A 21,615-nucleotide genomic window follows, 5' to 3' on the forward strand; every position below is an offset into this window, starting at 1 on the left:
GACCTAGGTATAAGGCTCTGGGTCCTGCTTCCAGAACAATCTCCTTTGCTCTGACCTCTACACCTTTCTATTTTCTTGAGTGCCAGTCTGTATGGGGTTCAAGACCCTTACCTGAGTTTGTCTGTTGAGTATACTCCTGAAATATAAGTAATCCGATAATTAATTAGTATTTAATGAAATTAAGTGTTTACTATCCATATAAGTGTTAATTGATGTGTTACTTAAATAAATAGTGTTAAGGTGTCTGTTAGTGTGTTACTACGTTTGTATCGTTCAAGTGTTCCTAACTGGTTACCGATTACTGAAATTCTTAAAAATTAGAAATTCTAATTCTAATTGCATTCTAGAATGTAGCCCTTTTTGAAAAATTGTAAAGACTCTAGTTATGAGTCTATGAAAAAAAATAGTTTATTTCCTTAACATAGTCTGGTCTCAATATGACTTACAATCAGGAGAAAAATGTCCTGAGAATGGTTCTATAGAAAACATTGAATTACAATCTGAGTTGTTCTGCAAAGGAGAGCAGAAATGGTGTTATGACAAAGATAGTGGATTATTTTTCCTGATGCACTCAAATGACCAATTCCTGAGATGCTGAGGTTTCAAAGAGAGAAAAAGTTTATTAGTAGGTGCCTAGCAGGAGAGCAGATGGCCTGTCAGCCCAAAATCTGTCTCCCCAAGCTGCAGTAATTCTGATAGTTTTATAGAATTAAAAGATGGGTGGGTTTTAGGATAATGAGCACAGTGGCCCCAGGTGATGTAATTAGATGTGATAAAATTATTGCACATGCACAGATTGATTACATGCTTAGTCATAGAACACATGTAAGAAAATGGAAGCCTTAATGTGATGACAGGTGTGATTTTTAACATTATAATAAGGTATAGGTAACTTACATATTAGGGTTTAAACTGCTGTGCATGCAGGCAGGCCCATTTTGATTAGACCCAGTTTCCGTTATCACGATAACTGGATTTGGGGTGGATTACTTCTGGGATGGCCCAAAACCATTCATTAATAAACACTAGGGACTGTTTTTAGTGATCGTAAGACTAAAATTGAAAAACTGGATAATGAAGACTAGTCACAAGGTTTTTACAATCACAGGGGCACAAGATAAAGGCTATAAAATCATTGTAAGAGATCAGGGCAGCCAGATTACAATGTAGAGATTTCAGTATTTCCCTTTGCCTACTCCAGTATACCAGAAAGCAATAAGGAATATCTATATAATGATTCAGTAATCAAAATCATCCCTTAAATCCTAATCTCTGTTACAGTGGATGAGACGATGTATGTTTAATCCTTTATTTGTCTCTCCCTGCAATCAGTGTTTATGAGAAAATGTAAAATTTACCTGTAAAGATTAGAGGAGAAAAGAAGAATGTCCTCCCTAATTCAAATTGGGAGCATCCTATAGAGCCTTTGTTCATTCTTTCATCTGTTCCACCTCTACCCTATAACCCAGGGGCCAAGAGATCAGGAAAGGAGGAAGCACCCTTCCTTCTCTTTTCTCCTCCTTTGTATTCCCTTTAGCAGAGGTAAAAGAAAAAAAAAGCCGAACAAACCTGAGATAAACATGGTCTCTGCCTTCCAAACCTATCAGGGTACTCAATTCAGTCAGGGCTGCTCTCTAAGACCAGCGGCTGAACCACTGGCAACATTTTCACCGTCCTGCAAATACCTACAAGAGTAGACAAGCAAGGAGACCCAAGAAGCTTTAAATGTGTAAATCTCCACATTAAATTTATGTAGTTGAGACCCCACTCTATAGAGGAAACCCAAAGAAAATGGAAAGCTTAGTTGCTTTGATATTAGCAACGTATAACCCAAATTGGGCTAATACTCAGGCCTTGTTAAATGCCTTGATAATGAGAAGAGTGGAGACTGGTAATAGAAAAGGCAAAACAGGAAGCAGGTAAGAAATGAGAAAATCCTAACAACTCAGTGCATGCTGAAGCAAATTTTGCAGCACCAGTAAAAGATCCTGAATAGAATCCAAATAATGATAATTACCGGTCTAAATTAGAGCATTATAAAAAAAAAAAACCTATAAATTTACGAAAGAATAATGAAACAACACAAGAACCAAAGGAAAGTCCCTCAGCTTTCCTTAAAATACTTTAAACTACTTACCAGTGTAAGAATTTGAGAATTTTGCCACGCAAAGGAGGACTCCAAGAGACGTTCTCTCATGCAACACGCAAGGGGTTTATTTTCCACACGTGTGGGGCTTGCTGAACACGCAGGAACAGAGAGCCCCGAACCTAAGTCTGCAAAAGCTTTTTAAAGGGTAAGATGAGGGGGGTGGGGGTTGAGCATGGGTCACAGGTGCTGTTTTGCAAAAAAGCAGATAAGAACAGTTTTACAATAAGCATTTCTTAACAGTTTTACAACAAGTAACCTTGGCGCCAGGATTATTTATCTTCAGCCTGATGGGGCCCATAATTCTTTTCTTTATAATTCTTAACTCACACTAAATGCATAGCCGTGAATATAAAATGACACAAATGCTTTTGCTGGATATTTCAGAAGCTAAAATATATGTAAATAGCTAAATTAAGCAGGAAAAATTAACTACTGTTAAGCTTTATAAAATTCCCTTTTACACCAGCAATGCGCTAATGCACATCTGGAAAGTCCAGATAATGCCAGAAATTTAAATATAACCTTTATTACAAGAATTTTCCTGATATAAGGAGAAGCTACAGAAAATAGACAGAAATAATATTACCCATTGCTAAATTGCTTAAAATTGCCTTTAAAGTTTATTACAATGGGGACCAATTTTAAAAAAAGAAAGAACCATCACTTCCAGGAGCTTTACCAAAAAAATCACCACTTCTTTCAATATCCCACCAGAAGCCTCATGTAACAATACTGGTGAGAAAACAATTAATTGCCTTTTTTATTAATATAGGTGATTAAATTTTTAAAACTAACATGATTTCCAACTAATCAGCTCCTATAACAGGGGTGTCCAGTAAAACGCAAAGAAATAATTTCTACAGTCATTAAGTTGCCTAATTAAAACCAAATATTTAAAGCATACTTTCTTGTACATACTTAAAATGTCCATTTTCCTTGCTAGGGACCTGTAAACCAAATTAGACGTCCAAATAACTTTTTCTTCCAGATTGTTTATTAAGAGTGTCTCCAGGGCAAATTTGTACATTGCAAGCTGCACTATTGTTCGCTAAGAAAGGTAAGCAAATCACCACAATCCCAGAAGAAAACTTTAAAGATGTAAAACTGGAGAATACCTGATGAAAAACCTAGAGGTGCAAAATAATAAGATCAGTTCAAGTGAAATTCCAAAAGCCAGGTACTATATATTGTGGCTAAACAATATGCACTTAAAATAGAACCCAAAGAAGGAATTATTCCATTAAGTATGTGGATGGTATCTTAATTACAAAGTCATACCAGAAAAAATAAAAATTATAATTCAAATTAGTAAATTTTGTATTTTTGTATTTTTTTTGTGTGTCTGACTTTCTCTTTGTGTCTGCCTGTTCAATGTATATTTTTCTACCTCCAGAAAGTAATACCAAGTTAAAACAAAACAAAAAAATTCTTAAAAGAGCTCTATATAAATTGGTTAGAGATAAATCGGCACACACACACACATGCACATATATAGGTACTCCTGGAATGCCAGAAATTAAGAAAACTGAGCTTCTAGTGCTCTTTTCAACTCTTCCTTCTTTCCCGGTAGAAAGACTCGAAGCAGTTCTTTATAGAAGTTCTTAAGATCCTGGGCTTTGAAATTCAAAGCCCAGCTCTGCAAGGATGATTGCTTCAGGTTATGTAGAAATCTAAACACAAAAACTATATGAGACAAAAAAAGATCATCTCTATTATTTCTATCTTGCCTACTCTCCCAGGGCTTTCTGAATCTTGATCAAATTCAAGCAGAAATAGTAAAGGACCAGTTGAGACAACTATGGGGGAAGGGCTGGGGGCAGAAAAGATTGGGGGAAGCGTAAAGTTAGACTTAAAAATTCTTTCTGCTAGGCCTGGAGCTTAAGAGTAGTGAAGTTAGAAAGAATATTATGAAACAGGTCACGTTTTGTGCACTTTGTCCCGTAATTCCCCAATTTGTAAATTTTTTTTTCTAATAATACCTTTGTAACAGTAGCTGCAAAAAACAAATCATTACTAAGACATATTTATGGCCTTAAGGATAAATGAATAAAATCCAACTGCCAAACTTGAAAGCTTCCTAGAGAAGGGACAGGAGGGCTATTGGGACAGTGATTCCAGGGTGTAAGTGACCTGGGAGGATCTTCTGCAGCACACAGGGCAGCCCTGGTTGCAAAAGCTGAGGAACTGAGAAGCAGGAAGCCGGAGACTGTCCAGCTGGTGCAAACAGCCTAACATGGAAGCCCAGAACCCTCAGGAGTGCATGGACAGGGAGATGGGGACTAGGAAGTAAACCAGGCTGCCTTTGCTTCCCTCACCAGCACAGCCCTAGGACCCGTGACTCACCCCACACCCCATGCACCTGAACCCCATCACCTGCTCCTCTCCCTGCACTCCAAGTGCCCCCACCCCGCCAACCCCTCACAATGTCTAATCACCCCACAACCTGCAACCCAATCCACCTCTCATGAGCAAGTGCAGTCTCACCCCACCCCTCCCCAGCCCTACCTCCCAATCTCTGCCCCTTGCAGGTCTTCACCAGTGCAAAAGGCAGCTGGTGCTTACCTCCATACCCAGGTTATGCCTGCCCCCAACCCATACAGTCGCACACACCACACCACCCCCCTTGGGCTCTGCACGCAGGTACATCAGTTTAAAACACTCCCAGATCCACCCATGGGCATGGCCCCCAGTAACAACCCCTCAGCACTGACCTGCGCAGCTGGGCTACACCCGCCCCCAGCCCAGGAAGGCGTAAGCCCCAACCTGTTGCCCTAGCTCTGTACATGTGCACAAAAGGCCTCTCATCCTAGACCAATGCACACCAGGGACCTGCCCCCCAACCTGTGCATCCACACAGTCACATCCTCCCCCAGCGCTGAGCGCCTACATGCACAGGCACCAGTGTAGCATCCCCAACCTGCACCTATACCTGTGCTGCAATGCATCACCACACTCTTGTGTCCTGCACATACCCTGCATCCTGTTGCACATCCATCCTGCAAATGCAAGGCTTTAGTCACTGAAGGAAATCAATTTCCAAAGTAAACCTATCAAGATATTTAAATGCCATTAAAGCAAAAGAAAATCGCTAAGCATATTACAATGCAGACAGATATAGCCCAGCCTAATGATCAAATTAAAACACCAGAGGAGACACAGACAATGGAACAACTAATCAAAGATGTTCATATAACTCTACTAAATAAAATAAATGGGATGGATAATGACAGAAAGGAGATCAAGAAGACACTAGAAGAGCATAAAGAGGAATTTGAAAGAATCAGTAGAAAAACAGCAGATATCATAGAGATTAAAGGTGCTATAGACCAAATAAAAAACATAGTAGAGACACACAACAGCAGATTTGAAGAGGCAGAAGAAATAATAAGTGAACTACAGGACAGGACAACTGATTTTAAACATTCAAAACAGCAAATGGCAAACAAGATGGAAAAATTTGAATTGGATCTCAGGGGAATGATGGACATAAAAAAGAGCACACATATAAGAATCATTGGTGGCCTGGAAGGAGAATCTACCTTCTGGCCTAGAAGGAAGATTAATTGAGGATATAATGGGAGAAAACTTCCCAGGCCTTATAAAGGCTATAAATATGAAACTCAAAGAAGCTCAACAGACTCCCAATGGAATAAATCCAAATAGGCCTTCTCCAAGATACATACTAATCAGTCTGTCAAATGTTGAAGAGAAGCAAAAAATCCTGAGAGCGGCAAGAGAAAAACAATTTACTACATACAAGGGAAATCACTTAAGACTGAGTTCAGACTACTCAACTGGCACTAGGAAGTGAGAAGGCAGTGGTATGATATACTAAGGTCCTGAAAGAAGAAAGACTTTCAGCCAATAATTCTGTACCCAGCCAAACTGTCCTTCCAAACTGAGGAAGAGATTAAATGTTCACAGACAAACAAACCCTGAAAGAATTTGTCAACAAGAGACTGGCGCTACAAGAAATACTAAAGGGAGTTCTGGCAGTAGAAAAAAAAAAAAAAAAAAGACAGGAGAGGGAGGTCTGGAGGAGGGCACAGAATTAAAGAGTATCAGTAAGGGTAACTTAAAGGATAAAAAGACAAAGAGTAGGAAAAGAATATATAGATCTGACAAATAAAATTAAAAAGATAAGACAGTGGATTCCAGAAATGCCTTTTCACTAATAACTCTGAATGTTAATGGACTAAATTTACAAATTGAAAGATACAGATTGGAAGAATGGATTAAGAAATATAATCCAGCAATATGCTGCTTATAAGAGGCTCATCTTAGACACAAGGATACAAATAGACTGAAAGTGAAAGGATGGAAAAAGACATTCCATGCAAGTTGTAACCCAAAGAAAGCAGGAGTAGCTATACCAATATCAGAAAAATAGACTTTTAATGTAAACACATCGTAAGAGACAAAGAAGGAAACTTTATATTAATTAAAGGGACAATTCACCAAGAAGAAATAACAATCATAAATGTTTATGCTCCCAGTCAAGGAGCTCCAAAGTACATGAGGCAGACATTGGCAAGACTGAAGGGAGCGATAGATGTTTCAACAATAATGGTAGGAGACTTCAATACACCGCTCTCTATGGAGAGAACAACAAGACAAGATCAACAAGGAAATAGAGAAGTTAAACAACTTAATAAATGAATTAGACCTAACAGACATCAGCTAGTTCCATCTTTCTACCCCATATTATTGACACCCCCTTCCAACATGAAAAAGTTAGAATGGCCATAGCACAAATAACCCTAAAGAGTGGGATAGAAAGATCAAAGGTGATGGTGGAGTTATACAGAGAAGGCAGGGTTTAACAAATGAAATGATGCCTGAATCATTAAATTGATATTTCTCTTAATCTCCAGTATCTTAGCGCAACTAGAAGTAAAAACACGAAACTGTGGAATTATAACCCATACCAAACTGAAATCCGTTCCACAACAAATTGTTGTCCTGTGCTTTGAAATGTATTGCTTTTTTATATATGTTATTTTTCATAAAAAGAAAAAAAGTCGATTGTGACGATAAAATAAATATTTATTCCTTCTAGCCTCCTATATTCTGAAGTATCTAGAAGGAAAAATCTACGATGATGGTATGGTAGCTGATGACAAACTCTGGGATCTGTCCTGTAACTACTTGTTGAAGAGTGCTTTGAAAACGATTGGTTTTTCCTTTTCTTTGCTTTGTATATGTGTTGTATTAGACAATAAAAGAAGCTTAAAAAAATTTAAAAACTCCAGTAATTAAAGGAAAATATCCTTAAGAGATATAAAAATGTTTTCCTGGATTAAGCTTGGAACAAATTAAACAATTAGAAGACATTTTCCAAAACCTGATAATCAGTATGTTTTTGAAGTATTATATATATAATTTCAAGATATTGTATTTAAAAAATCATGTGTTTAACCTCCAATGGGGGGGGGGGGGCTTTTTTTTGCATTACTGAGACCATACTATTATCAAGAAAACTGTTTCAGAAATTATGCATAATATATCTCACTAAAAGCTGATAAAATAGTAAATCAAAGAAAGTCATATGTCTAGAAACCATCCCCTGTGAACTATCATCATTAAGTATACAGTTTTATTCTACTTGGGTATGTTCTCCTTAAATTTATAAAAGTTTACTAAATAAAATAAACTAACATTATATATATATTAGATCTTAAAGATAATAAAAATGAAATTTTGTGTGTTTAAAAAAATAAAGTTACTATCTTGACAAACTTTATTTTAATAATAATTACATTTTGTGAATGTTTGGAAGATATTTCCAAAAATCTTTGTAGTAACTAAAAGTTTGCAAATATGTAAAGTATGCAAGGTGTGCTTTGTTTAAAAACAAATTAACTTTGTCCTAAAGTAAAATAAATAGTTTTTCACAGAATGCAAAGCAGGAATATATAAGACAAGACTTGGATGAATATAAAAGTTGTAGAAAATGTATAAAAATGAATTTTGGTTAACGTAATGAATACTGGCTAAAATTTAATAACTTATTTAAAGATGTGGTTTTGTCCTAAAGAGAAATAGCTAGTTTTCACAGAATGTAATGCAGAACATGTAAGAAAAAAATCTAAATGAATATAAAAAGTTATAAAAAGTCTATGGAAACAAATTTTATCTGTTGTAGTCAGTACTGACTAAGTTTATCTGTTGAAACTTATGTATTGAACTTACTTATTGAATAGTATACTAATGCAAAACTACAATTTAGTTTTGTGTTAAAGTAACAAAATTTTCTTTTATTGTTAGTTTGTTCTTATTGAAAATTTATTAAAAGTTTTTCTTAATCATCCTTCTATCTAAAAAAGAAATACTCTATATTAAAATCAAACTCTAAAAGATATGTTTTTATAGCAAACTGTTACAAAAAGGATTTTGTTCTTTAGAAAGGTGCTGAAACTAGTTGCATTTACTATTTATGAGTTACATAAGAAGTGTTTGTTAAGTATTATAAAAGTAAGAAGGGTTTTCTGATCTTTTGTTGGTTAAATTTGTATTAATGAAATTATATTCATATAATAAAAATTGTAAAAGATTCTTGAAGACTTAATAGTGTTCTTACTGTCAATGTTATGTCCTGGTGTTGATCTGCATAATATCAGAGAACAGTATAATATTAAGAATAGTTTTAGTTATTTTTTAAAAAATGTTATATGTTACAGAAAGAAATTTCCTTGTCAGTTGCATTATTTTACTCTGATGCTTCTCTAAAAATCCATACAATCAACTACAAGTCAGAATTTGATCTTCTACAAAACAGACTTTAAAAGAGAAGCAAGGCAGATCTATAAATTATGTTCCATTTGTTAATTAATATAACCCTAGTAAAAATGTAAGGATAAAGTAGAGAAAAATGTCAGCAGTAGTCTGTAATTAATAACCTCAAAACAAAATTAATTGTCAATTTTTAAATTTCTAAATATAACGTCATTTTAAAAATACTCATAAAGGAATTAGGACCTAGATTGTAAGCTTTTGCAGCAGTCATATTTGTTTCTAAGCTTTAATTATTATTTCTAAATTCTGAGACACTTTGCTGTTTATATGTAACTTAGTAGCTCTGAAGAGCTTTGGGGGGGGTGTCTTTGTGATAGTTTAGAATGAAAATTAAAGTTCTCCATCTCTAAAAGTGCTAAAGAAGCAGCATTAATTCTAAAAATATATATATATATATATCCATACATCAATTGTTAGTAAAGCTGAAAAAAGAATCAAACATCATTTGAATAGTTGGTGGGGCTAATCAATTAAATATTGTAAAAACCTCCTGGCTAGCCTCATTTGTACCCCCTTATCCTGTGTTACAATTTCAGTGTCTTATCACAAAGAAAACCTCCTAGTAAAGGAACTTCTAAAAAAAATTTATTTATTAGAAAACCTCCTAGTAAAGGAACTTCTAAAAAAAATTTATTTATTAATTAAAAAAAGAAACAAAATAACACAACATACATAATCAGTAATTCACAATATCATCACTTAGTTGCATATTCATCATTTCTTAGAACATTTGCATTAATTCAGAAAAAGAAATAAAAAGACAATAGAAAAAGAAATAAAACAAACACAGGAAAGAAAAAAAAAAGATTATACCTACCACACCCCTTACTCCTTGCTTTCATTGATCACTAGCATTTAAACTAAATTTATTTTAGCATTTGTTCCCCCTATTATTTATTTTTATTCCATATGTTCTACTCCTTTGTTTACAAGGTAGATAAAAGGAGCATCAGACACAAGGTTTTCACAATCACATAGTCACATTGTGACAGCTGTATCATTATTCAATCACCGTCAAGAAACATGGCTACTGGAACACAGCTCTACATTTTCAGGCAGTTCCCTCCAGCCTCTCCATTACATCTTGAATAACAAGATGATATCTACTTGATGCATAAGAATAACCTCCAGGATAACCTCTAGACTCTGTTTGGAACTTCTCAGCCATTGCCACTGTGTCTTATTACACTCTTCCCCCTTTTGGTGGAGAAGGTTTTCTCAATCCCTTGATGCTAAATCTCAGCTCATTCTAGGGTTTTTCTCAATCCCTTGATGCTGAGTCTCCGTTCATTCCAAGATCTAGTAAAGGAACTTTATTCAACCCAGAAGCTACCTGCTGTCTACAGTGTTTATACTTGGTATAATGACTATTTCAGCCTAGTTGCAGCTTATCTTCGCTCTTTTACATTTCTAAATTGTAGGTGTTTATACCTGTTATTTGAATGGTAACAACTATACCTCCCGTTATTTGAAACCATAAAAAAACCCTGAACTCCTTAGTCTAGGGGAGACAGACTTTAGCCCATAGACTATGTCTGTTCTTCTTGCTTTGTGTTACAATAAACCTTCTCCCTTTGAAACCTACGTGTCTAGATTGGTTGTTATGTGCATGGGGCAGAGAACCTAGTGCTAGGGCTTTCCAGACAATATGACCTTGGAACTAGGTTCCGAAAGATGAGTAGGAGTTTTCCACATAGACAGGAGTTGTAGGATATTCCAAGCAGCAGGATGAAAAAGAACTTCACAAAGCTGGGCATTTCAGTTTGCTAAAGCTGGCAAAATACAATGTATAAGAAATGGGCTGGCTTTTAATCATGGGGATTTATTAGCTTACAAGTTTGCAATTATAAGACCATGAAAATGTCCAAATTAAGGCATCAACAGTATGATACCTCCTCTGAACACCAGCTACTGGTGAGCTTGGGCCCCTTTGTGAGATAGCAAGGCACATGGTGACATCTGCTGGTTCTTATCTCCTGGATTTTGGTGCTACCAGCTTGTGGCTTTAGTGGCTCCCTCTCTCCCCACTTCTGTGTCTCTGTCCTTGTCTCTCAGCTTCTCTGTGACTTCTCAACTCTCTTGGCTTTTCCAGTTAGCTTCATTTTCTCTTTTATCCTTTAATAAAGGACTCCAGTAAGAGGATTACAACCCACTTTGAATGATGTGGGTCACATTTCCATTGAAAAAAACTTAATCAAAAAGTCTCACCTACAATAGGTCTACACCCACAGGACCGAATTAAAATAACATGATCTTTTTTGTGGTACACAACACACTGGGCATGGTTGAGATGAAGGACAAGCCAAGACTTGGGGAGTGGTAGAAGATGTAGCTGAGAAATGAGTAGAGACCAGATCTGAATGGCTCTTCTTTGTCAGATTAAGAGTATCAGGATGCCGTTTGAGGCAAGTAACAAAATCCAGATTCAAATCGGCTTAAACTAGAAGGGGATTTATTATCCTATGTAACAGGAAGTTCAAGGTTAAGACAGGCTCCAGGGTTAGTTAATGAGTACCCAAATTCTCCATTTCTCTGCTCCACTGGCCCCAGACTCTGCAGTAGTCCTGAATTGGTTCTCTTGGCTCCCAGAGGGCTGCTCGAAGCAATCAGGCCTCTTTGTACTTCCTCCTTCCTGTCTAGTGGAGAAGAGAGCAGCTTCCTGTGACTCCCTCGTGAGTACAAGGAAACCTTTTTCCAGGCACCCTCCCCACTGCAGACTTCCCCTTTCCTGAACCCATCACTGCGTCATGACAGGTGAAGTAAGAGTTCCTATAGACCAGTCAGGGCCACTGTTGGAGCTGGGAGTGGAGTCAGCTCTTCCCCGAGGTGCATGGCCAGGTTGGGGAGAACAACCTAAAGAGGACAAGGAATTGGGTCTTCATGAGGTGGAAGGTGCAGAGTCATGGTAATGCTTTAAGCAAGGAAATGACAACATCAGATTTGTGTTCTCTGAAAGTTCATTCTGGCCGCTGTGCTGAAGAAAGATGGGGCAGGGCCAGTCCTCGGCTGGAGCTGATGATCATGGAAAGGAGATGGTGGGAAAATGATATATCAAGGAGGCTGTGGTCACAGCAAAGCCATTGTTTAGCACGGCCTGTCTGAGCTCACATCCCTCATTCCTGCTCCACTGATACCCTCTTGGCCTCTTTCTCTGGCCACATTTGCCTTCTTGAGGCCTTTGGACCTGCCTTCATACATCCATTCCTCTACCTGGAATACTTGTGTCCACCTCCCCACCCATCCTTTTCCTCGTCACCTCTTTCTCAGCCTTCACATCTCAACTCCACCTTCCCCTCTTCAGAGAAGCTTCCCTCTGTCCTTCACATTAGTGCCTCGTTCCCTTCATAGCACACAATTGTAATTTATCGGGTAAATTATAGTGTGAGTCCTGAGTTCTGCAGATACTTGTTAGTGGGGAATTGTAAGATCCATGAGTAAAGGCATGTCATCAGTTTTGTTTACTGCTGTCCCCCCAGTGCTGAGAGGGGCACCTGCCCACATAGCAGGTGCTCAATAAATATTTGTTGCATGAAAGCTAGCCACACATCTGAGTAGACAGGATTGTCAGTCAGGTGCACAGATGCTGGCCCCACCAAAGTCACAATGTTCAGGAACTTCATATCAGGAACTTTGCAGTGATCAGGAACTTCACATCATTTGTTTTTACTATTTTAGTTAGTGAATCACATGATGTGAACATAAGTCTGACAGTTTTGTTTTTAATTTAGAAGAGCTGTAAAAGTTTGGCTTGAATTTGTTATGCTCATTTGGATTCCCTGGGGATCTCCAATTTATCCTTCAGAAGTGAGCAAAATATTGGAGTCACAGCCTTCCTCTCCAGACCAGAGGCACCTCAGCCTTTTTCCTTGCTCTTTCCTCCCTCTGCCCTCCCCTTGCTGACTACAGTGGGACAGTATAGCTAAGAGGAGGAGACTTTCTCCTTCTAGAGAGCCCTTCATAGCTGAGTTCATCCAAATCAGGCTTCATTCATTCATCTGTCAAATACTCATGTGCCAGGCGCTGTGGTAAACTTGAGGGTATGGAGAGGAATAAGACAAAACTTCTTAATTGTTCATGGTCAGTCCATAGATATTTGATAACCATATATTTTTTTATGTGTTTTCTTGGTATTTGTTAAACTTAAAAATAAAAAACAAGCAAGGAACAAAAGATAAGTCTCCTTTCTCAATGAGAACAGTTTCATGGCAGACCAATAATTATACTACAAGTGTAGAGATTGAGGGAAGAGGCCAGAGAAGTGATCCAGGAATATTGATATCCTTGAATGGTGTGCTGGTTTGAAAGGATTATGTACCCTAGAAAAGCCACGTTTTAATCCTGATTCCATTTTGGGGAAGCAACATTTCTATTAATCCCTATTCAATAATGTAGGTTGGAATCTCTTGATTAGATTATCTCCATGGAGATGTGACTCCCCAGTTGTGGGTATTAACCTTAGATTAGAGGGAGATGTGACTTCGCCCATTCCAGGTAGGTCTTGATTAGTTTACTGGAATCCCTTAAAAGATGAAACTTTTTGGAGAGAGGAGATCCAACAGAGCCACAAGAAAGGCACAAGAGAGCCAGGAGAAGTATGAGAGCCCACGCAGTCAGAGACTTTTGGAAATGAAGAAGGAAAACGCCCCTGCTTCCTGAAACAAGAAGCCGGGAGAGAAAGCTAGCAGACGTCACCATGTTTGCCATGTGTCTTTCCATTTGGAAGAGAAGCCCCGAATGTCATCAGCCTTCTTGAACCAAGGTATCTTTCCCTGGATGCCTTAGATTGCACATTTCTATAGACTTGCTTTAATTTGGACATTTTCACAGTCTTAGAACTGTAAACTAGCAACTTATTAAATTACCCTTTTTAAAAAGCCATTCTGTTTCTAGTATATTGCATTCTGGCAGCTAGCAAACTAGAATAGATGGGGAGAGGTGGTTTGAGGAAGGCTTTCTTGAGAAGGTGGAAATCCCTTGTTTGCTAGATAAAATGCAAGATGCCCAGGTAAATTTGGATTTCAGATAATAAACTTGTAGGGAAAGTATGGACCCCTCTCTGGGACATGTTGTAGCATTTGTTCCATATTTGGGCATACTTATACTAAAAAAATAATCATTGTTTATCTGAGATTCAAGTTTACCCGGGTGTTCTCTATTTTTATTTGTTAAATCTGGCAACCTGCCATTTTTTGTTTGTTAAATCTAGGCTTGGATCTCGGGTGGGAGTGCCAGAGAAGTCAAGTTCCACTAATAATTATTTTGCTCCTGCTCCGTGCCAGAACTTCAATGAATAGGACATGGCCGCTACCTTTGAAAATTCATCGCTCAGAAAGAGGTAACAGGCATAACATAGTGAGGGAAAGGGGAAGCGAGGGAAGTTCCAGCAGGCAGGGCTGGACAAGCATGGAAGAGAGGGTCTGGGACAGCTCATGGAGGCAGACACCTGTGATGGGTGAAATCTTCCTTACGTTAGGCACGGTGTGAGGTGTGGAGATGCTGCAGAACAGACAAATCCCATGAGGCTTTGGTTCAGGTCTTCAAGAGGCCCAGCTCGTCCCTGTCATAGGGCCTTTGCATATGCTGTCCCCACTGCCTGGACCCTCATTCCAGTTCCCCTCCCTGTTTAATTAATTCCTACAAATTCTTCAGTTCTCAGTTTAATAATCATCTCTTCAGGAAAGCCCTCCCTGACTTCCCCGACTGGGTTAGGTCCCCCTATTTCTACACTCAGAGAGATGAAGGTTCTTTTCCCCCAACTGGATTGTTCGCCTCTAGGGGAAAGGGGCCACATCTGAGTTTCCACCGCTCTGTCTACTCTGCACAATGCCCAGCACTTAATACATGAAGTATGCACTTAATAAATGCATGCTCAATAAATATATGAATGAGGCTTTTAGGCTAGATAAGGAAGTTGCAAACTCAGGTCCCTGCAGGGCGTCGGGAATGGCGGGAACTGTGGAGAATTACAGAGCCCAAGCTCTGTCTAAAGGGGGTATAGCTGCAGGAATATGGGTCTGGGGGTGCTGCTTTAAAATCCAAATTTTTTAAAATAAGCTTTATTTTTTAGAACAGTTTTAGATTTACAGAAAAATTGAGTGATTCTCCTATTTTTAACATCTTACATTAGCATGGTTCACTTGTCACAGTTAAAGAGCCAATATCATTACATTACATTAACCAAACTCCATACTTGATTCAGATTCCCTTAGTTTTTCCCTAATTCCTGTTTCTATCCAGCATCTCATCCAGCAGCCCAAATTGCATTTCTTTCTCTTTCTTTTTATTTTTTGGCTTTTTTTTCTTAAATTAAAGAAGTTGTGGGCTTACAGAAAAATCATACATAAAATGCAGAGTTCCCATAAACCACTCCCCCTATTATTAACACCTTGCATAGGTGTGGTACTTTTGTTACAGTTCATGAAAGCACATTTTTATAATTATGTTATTAATGGCAGTTCATGGTTTAACTTCAAGGGTCCTGACCACTTGGCATTTAGCTATCACATCTCCTTAGGCATCTCTTAGCTATGACAGTTTTTCAGACTTTCCTTATTTTTAGTAACTGGGACAGTTTTGAGGAAACTGTAGGATGCCCCTCTATTGGGATTTGTCTGATGTTTTTCTCATGATTAGTTTGGGATTATGGTTTCGGGGAGGAAGACCTCAGAGATGGGTACCATTTATTACATCATTTCAAGGGTTCCTATTATCAATGAGACATACTGTGGATGCTGACCTTGATCACCTGGCTGAGATAGTATTTGTCAAGTTTCTTCCCTTCCCACCTCCTTTGTTTGGAAGGAAGTCACTGTACAACCCACATCTAAGGACTGGGGAGTTCGCTCGACCTTGAGGGGGGCATATCCACACAACTTACATGAAATTCTTCTCCATGAGAGATGTGTCTCTTTGTCTCCACTTATTTATATCACTATGGACCCATAGATATTTGTCTTATACTTTAAGTTTTGATACCATATTACTTTATTTTATTGTTCAAATTGTGTCAGCTTTGGCCATTCGAAGCTCTTTCAGCTGAATCTTCCTGGACACACCCCTTTCATTTCCGTGGGGTTTTTAATTTAGTTTTGTTTTAGCACTTCCTCACTTTCTGGTACTACAAGATGCTCTAGGTTCATTTTATATATTTCCTGCCCCAATTCTAGAATCAGCCATTTCTCCAATGAGTCCTGGGTCCTTTTAAAATTTATTTTTATTTTTTAAATAATTTTTAAAAGATTTTTTTTATTTTGAAGTAATTTCAAACTTATAAGGCTGTTTAAAAAATAATGCAAAATTCATAGAGTAATCCAACAAACCTTCCCTCCCAGATACGTTTCCTCATTTACTTAATGAGTTAAAGTATTTAACACGTGTTCCTTTCATATTATGAGAGTCATGACATAGATTTTTGAAAGTTATCCTTTAACCAATTAAGCAAGTAAATCTCTAGTATGTTGATGGCGTAACGTGTTACGGAGAAAATACAGCAGAGTGTGAGGGAGGCAGGAAGAGTCATCTTGAAGAGGGTGTCCAAGGGAAGACCCTCCTGAACAGGGTTGCCACAATTAGCAAATAAAAATTATTTCTGAATTTCAAATTTAATTCAAAATTGAATTAGAAGTTCTGATAACGAATAATTCTTTTAGTATGACACACTTAAAAAAAAAAGTATTGGTCTTTTAACTGAAATTCAAATCTACCTGGTCACCCTGTATTTTATCTGGGGAGCCAACTGCTGAGGGAAGAAAAGGTCGCGGAGAGGGGGCGTCGCGGTCAGGGAAGGGCCCCCCCCACCCCGGCGCCCCCCGACCCGCGCGGTGGGCGGGGCCTTGCCTGACCCCGCCCCGTCACGTGCCGACCTGCGCCCGCCGCGTCGGCAGCCGGGAGCGCACCCGCCGGCGGCTGCGGTGGCTCTCAGGGAGCAGGGGCGGTCGCTGCTGGGCTGATGGCGGCGACGGCGGTGGCAGCGGGGAGCGGGGCCGCGGCGGGGTCCGAGCCCGCTGAGGGGCCCTCGGGACCGGCGCTGGAGCTGTGGCTCAGTGAGTAGCAGGGGCGGCCCTCGGCGCGGGCCCAGCGCAGCACGTGAGGCCGCGCTTCCCGCCTCTCTGGCGCTTTCTTGTGGCGCCGGCGAGCGACCCGGGACGGGGGCGTCCAGTGGCCGGGGAGGGGCGGTGAGGATCTCCTCGGGGTTCTCGGAGGCGCCCCCAAACACCCATCGGGGCCTGGGCTAGGCTCTCTGCGCCCCTCCCCCCTCTTAACATAATCGTCTTTAGCAGCCGCCGTGGGTACTGAGCCTTCCTGCCCCAAGAGAATAGCTTGTCCGATGACCTTGTTTATGGAGATAGGGACGTTTAGACCTGAGACTCGGGTGCATTCGCAGCCTCTTGCAGTCTGCTTGGACCTGAGAATGATCTCCGTCTGGCCGCCGCCTCTAACGTCAAAACAACCGTTTATACCTTTGCGGATGTTTACCCTGGCCGGCCCCTTAGGTCTATTGTCCTGTAAGCTACACAGCCGTCCTGGGGCGGGGGGGGGACATCGTCCCCTTTTGACCGATGAGAAATTAAGGTTCTGGGAGGATAAAGAATATGCCTCTGGCATTGCTCTTTGGTGGTCTGTCCGGCTCAGTGCTAGGAGCTGGGGTTGTGCGACATGTGGAACACGAGGTCCTTGCTCTCAAAGACATTTTTAAGTGGGTCCAAGTGACAATAACAGCACCGTATTGTCATTAACGGAAATGGAGGGGGATGTTCAACATGTGATTGTAGGAGCGGGTTTGTCTACCTGGGCAGTGTCACAAGTGAGGAAGCATTTGGTGTGTACGATGGTGGTGCTAGCGTTCCAGGCAGAGGAAACTACGTGCAGAAGGTGAGGGACAAGAGAGAGGAGCATTTTGGGAAGAAGGAGGAGGTCAGTATTTCGGGAGGTCAAAGCCTAAAGAGCAAAGAATCTGGAAATGAGGCTGCACTGCTAGATGGAGCAAGCTCTTGAAGGGTCTTGTATGCTGCAGAAAGGAGTTCATATTTTATCCTGTGATGGGGTGGGGGTGGAGTTCAGGGAAGAATCTGTGAGGCATTGCACCTGTTAGAAGCATCACCAGCTAGTGGGAGCTGGATTGTTAGAGAGGGTGGGATTTCAGGCAGGAAGGGTAGGAAAAAAGATTGTTTGGTAGTGTTTAGGGGCCGAAGTAGCTAGCACCAGAGGCAGTGGGGGTGGAGGGTAGTCCATGTCTCCCAGACATTAGTGGGCAGAATCAACAGCCCTGATGCATTGGGATGAAGGCAAGGAGGAATCTAGGGTGCATCTGGAGTTTCAGACTCAAGTAGCTGGATGGTCTATAAGTCCGTTTACCTGAGCCTTACCTGAGGAGAAGCTAGTTTAGCAAGGGGTGATTGAGTTGAGCTTGAGGTGCTTGGGACACAGTCAAAGGGAGAAGTTCTCTAGGTAGTTGGTTGGCCTTAGATAGATAAAGAGTTGCAGATTCATTTTGGAAATCCTCAGTCCATTGACATTGAGCTCTTCTGGGGAAAGTGTACGTATAAGAGCAGAGGTTTGGAGATGGAGCATGGGGAGCCCCAACATTTAAGCAGAGGCAAGAAGAGCAGCCTGAGGATTGAGGGTGCTGCAGAGAGTCAGGGGGAGACCTGGGAGAGAGGAGAGCCCCAGAACTCAAAGGACAGGTGTGGCTGGCAGTTTTGCTGCTGAAAGATGTAGTAGAATAAGGAAGGAAAAGAGAACTTTGAGTTGGGCAACTAAAAGATTATTAGAGATATCTTTGAGTTAGCTGGTGGGGACTGAAGGCAGATTGAGTTATGAGTAATGGAGAATGGTATATGTGAAAAATACAATTAACACAAACTAAGGCCTATAGTTTACAGTAACATTGTACTATAATCAGTTGTAACAAAGGTACTAAACCAAAGCTGTGCTCAATAATGGGGGCGTGTAAGGGATAAGGGATTTCTTTCTTTCTGTTTTTTACTGGAGCAATGAAATTGTTCTCAAATTCATTGTGGTGGTGAATACATAATTCTGCTCTTGACTGTACACTTTGGATGGATTGTATGTGTGAATACAACTGTTACAAGATAAAGAAAAAAGAATGGTAGGCTTAGACTGGAACTGCAGAAAAAAAGAGTGGAGTGGGCTAGGTACAGTAACAAAAGGCAGCTGACCCAGGTGGAGATGTGCCTGGACCTGTTGGCTCCCTCCAGCTGGTTCTTGTCCTGCCCAAAGGAGAGGTTTCTTCAGCTCCAGCTTCTTTGGGGAGATGTGGTTGTTTGGTCTTTCGGTTTTTTCAGGGAGGGCTGGAAGCCTGTATTTTTATGTGAAATTTCCTGAGCTTTTAAAAGTTGGCAACTACTTTAACGTATGAAATCTGTGTGGTGCAGGTGGATCTGTGGGCAGGGTGAGACCACTGGCTTCCAGCTTTTTCTCCTATGTTGTTCGAATGTAAAAGGAAGAAGGATAGCTTCAGGAGCCCGTTTTTATGCTTTAAAGCCTAGGACCCTGGGAGAGGGGCTTCAAGCTATTGAAGGAGGTTAGCCCCAGAGCAGAACAGAGTAGCTGTGCCTTGCAAAGAGGAAAGTTTTCTGAGTGTTTGGGGAAGGTGATAAAGATGGTTGCACATGCAAATAAGGTGGTCATTGTGGCCACCCCACCATCTCTCAGGCCATCTGTTGAGTGTTAGGGGATGAGGTGGATTAGGGGCCTAGAAGGTGGGGAAAGTCAGAGACACAGAACTCACCTGGCTACTCTCCAACGAGGTATCTCAGTCTCAGCCCATTGGTATTTGGGGCCTGATAATTTTTTTGTTGTGGGGGGCTGCCCTGTGCATTGTAGGATGTTTAGCAACACCCTTTGCCTCTACCTGCTAGATGCCAGTGGCACCCCTCTCAGTCAAGGCAGCCAAAATGCCTACGACATCGCTAAATGTGTCCTGTAAGGAGGGGCAAATCACCACCCCGCTTTGAGAGCCACTGCATTAGAAGGTCTATGGAGTGCTACTCCGACATCAGAAATGTGCATGTGCAGACTTGACGGTTGTGTAACTTGTTTTCCCTGGGAAGTAGAGAAGGTGAACCATGTTTTAAACAGTTTTGCTGGGAATGGGAAGGGGTAAAGGAGGTGCTGGGAAACGACATCGAGGGAGAGGGTTGATGGTATGGTCAGGTCAGTGTAGTTAAGGATGCCTCATGGGTCTAGCTGGAAGGAGATGGAAGGAAATTCCTCTTAGGGTGTCCTGAGGTTCTGAGAAGTAAACCCATGTGTCCATCTTGAATTCTGTCTGGATGGCCGGTGGGGAGTGAGGATGAAGTATGGGGATTGTCAGGCCTAGGTGTGGGTGGAAGGAGTGGTTCCCTAAAGGACCATCAGGAAGCTCTCACCAGAAGATAAATGAAAGTCTTCTATGCATTCTGTTCTGCTACTGCTTTCCCCACATTGCTCCACAGGCTGTCTCATTCTTATAAGGGAAAGCCCTGTATGGGGACACTAAAATCGATTTAACCAGTTCCCTGTGACTGGACACTGTAGTAGGTTATTGCTGGTCCTGTGCAGCACTCCTTCCTCTTGTTCTCTGGGCTTCTAGCGCTGAGAAGGCTTCCAGGGAGGCATTAGCTTCAAGTTGGGTGGTGTGATAAATCCCTTTCTTCCTCCTGCCTGGATTTTCTCCCAGGCAGTATGTCCTGTCCTGCTTCCTGTCCCCTTTTATGCCTCCCTTGGGGCTCTGGAGAGATCTGGATTGCAGTCTAAGAACAGTAGGCTGCTTGAAGACTGAACTCCTTTCATCTTCCTGTGGTGGATCTATAAGATTTTAGCATGCATTCAACCAAAAGATACTATAGGATCTGGCATGGAGAATATTGTTGAGGGATTGAGTTCTTCTCCAGGTGGCTGTTTACCCCAGCCTCAGGGCTTCCCTTGCCAGCAAAGACTGCTCTAAGTGTTGGAGTCACAGCCCTGGTTGGCAGGCTGGTAGCTAGTGTGAGATGATTTGACTTCTGAATCAGTTTGTTTTGGCGAGCCAGTTCACTCATAGCCTGAGGTGTCTCAGCTCTTTTCTTAATAAGTTGGGTCCTGTAGCAAGTTTGAAATGAATCATATAAACATTGCTTTTCTTAAGTACACATATGGCAGTAGTGCTGTTTCTCAGCATCCTTTTGCCCTGCCCAAGTGCTGTCTAGTAAATAAATGTTTATCTAAATAAACAGCCTTGGTGCCCTGACGAGGTGGTGATAGACATGAGAAGCTGAGAAGGGTCCTGCAAGTTTCTCCTTGCCCCTGCATGGCTGGTCCATAGCCACACCGTGCAGCACATTGCCACCAAAGAGACCTGGGCGACTGCTGAGGCCTGCTCAGAACCAGGTGCTAGTCCTCTGGGGGTAGTTTTCTCTGGAACTGCTCAAGGCCCCTGAAATAGCATGGGTGGGCTGGGATTATGTGTTCAGAGACCCAGTTATTTCAGAACTGAAATAGCCATCTTCTAGGGTCATCAGCCTGTCTAGCCAACTTGCCAAAAAGGTCAGTCATTCATTTCTTAAGTAGCTATCTCTACCAGTGACAGTTCTAGGTGCTGGAGATGGTGAAGGTGAATGAAATACCTTAGGGCGCTTATAAGTTGGTGGGCAGGAAAGTCGAAGATACTGGTTCCTAGAAAGAAGCCCTGC

The 21,615-nt window shown here is 40.8% G+C and overlaps 1 protein-coding gene across 1 annotated transcript in view; it reads left to right on the forward strand.

Annotated features, from left to right (window-relative positions):
• Nucleotides 1-16,830: 16,830 nt before the first annotated feature.
• The window catches only part of GGA2 (golgi associated, gamma adaptin ear containing, ARF binding protein 2), a 39,539-nt gene continuing 34,754 nt past the window's right edge, over nucleotides 16,831-21,615 (forward strand). The window contains exon 1 of the mRNA XM_077141552.1: nucleotides 16,831-16,986. Coding sequence (XP_076997667.1) covers nucleotides 16,893-16,986 — 94 coding nt within the window. The 5' untranslated portion in view covers nucleotides 16,831-16,892. The remainder of the gene's footprint in view (nucleotides 16,987-21,615) is intronic.

Source organism: Tamandua tetradactyla, chromosome 23, assembly GCF_023851605.1.
Source record: "Tamandua tetradactyla isolate mTamTet1 chromosome 23, mTamTet1.pri, whole genome shotgun sequence".
Lineage (NCBI taxonomy): Eukaryota > Metazoa > Chordata > Mammalia > Pilosa > Myrmecophagidae > Tamandua > Tamandua tetradactyla.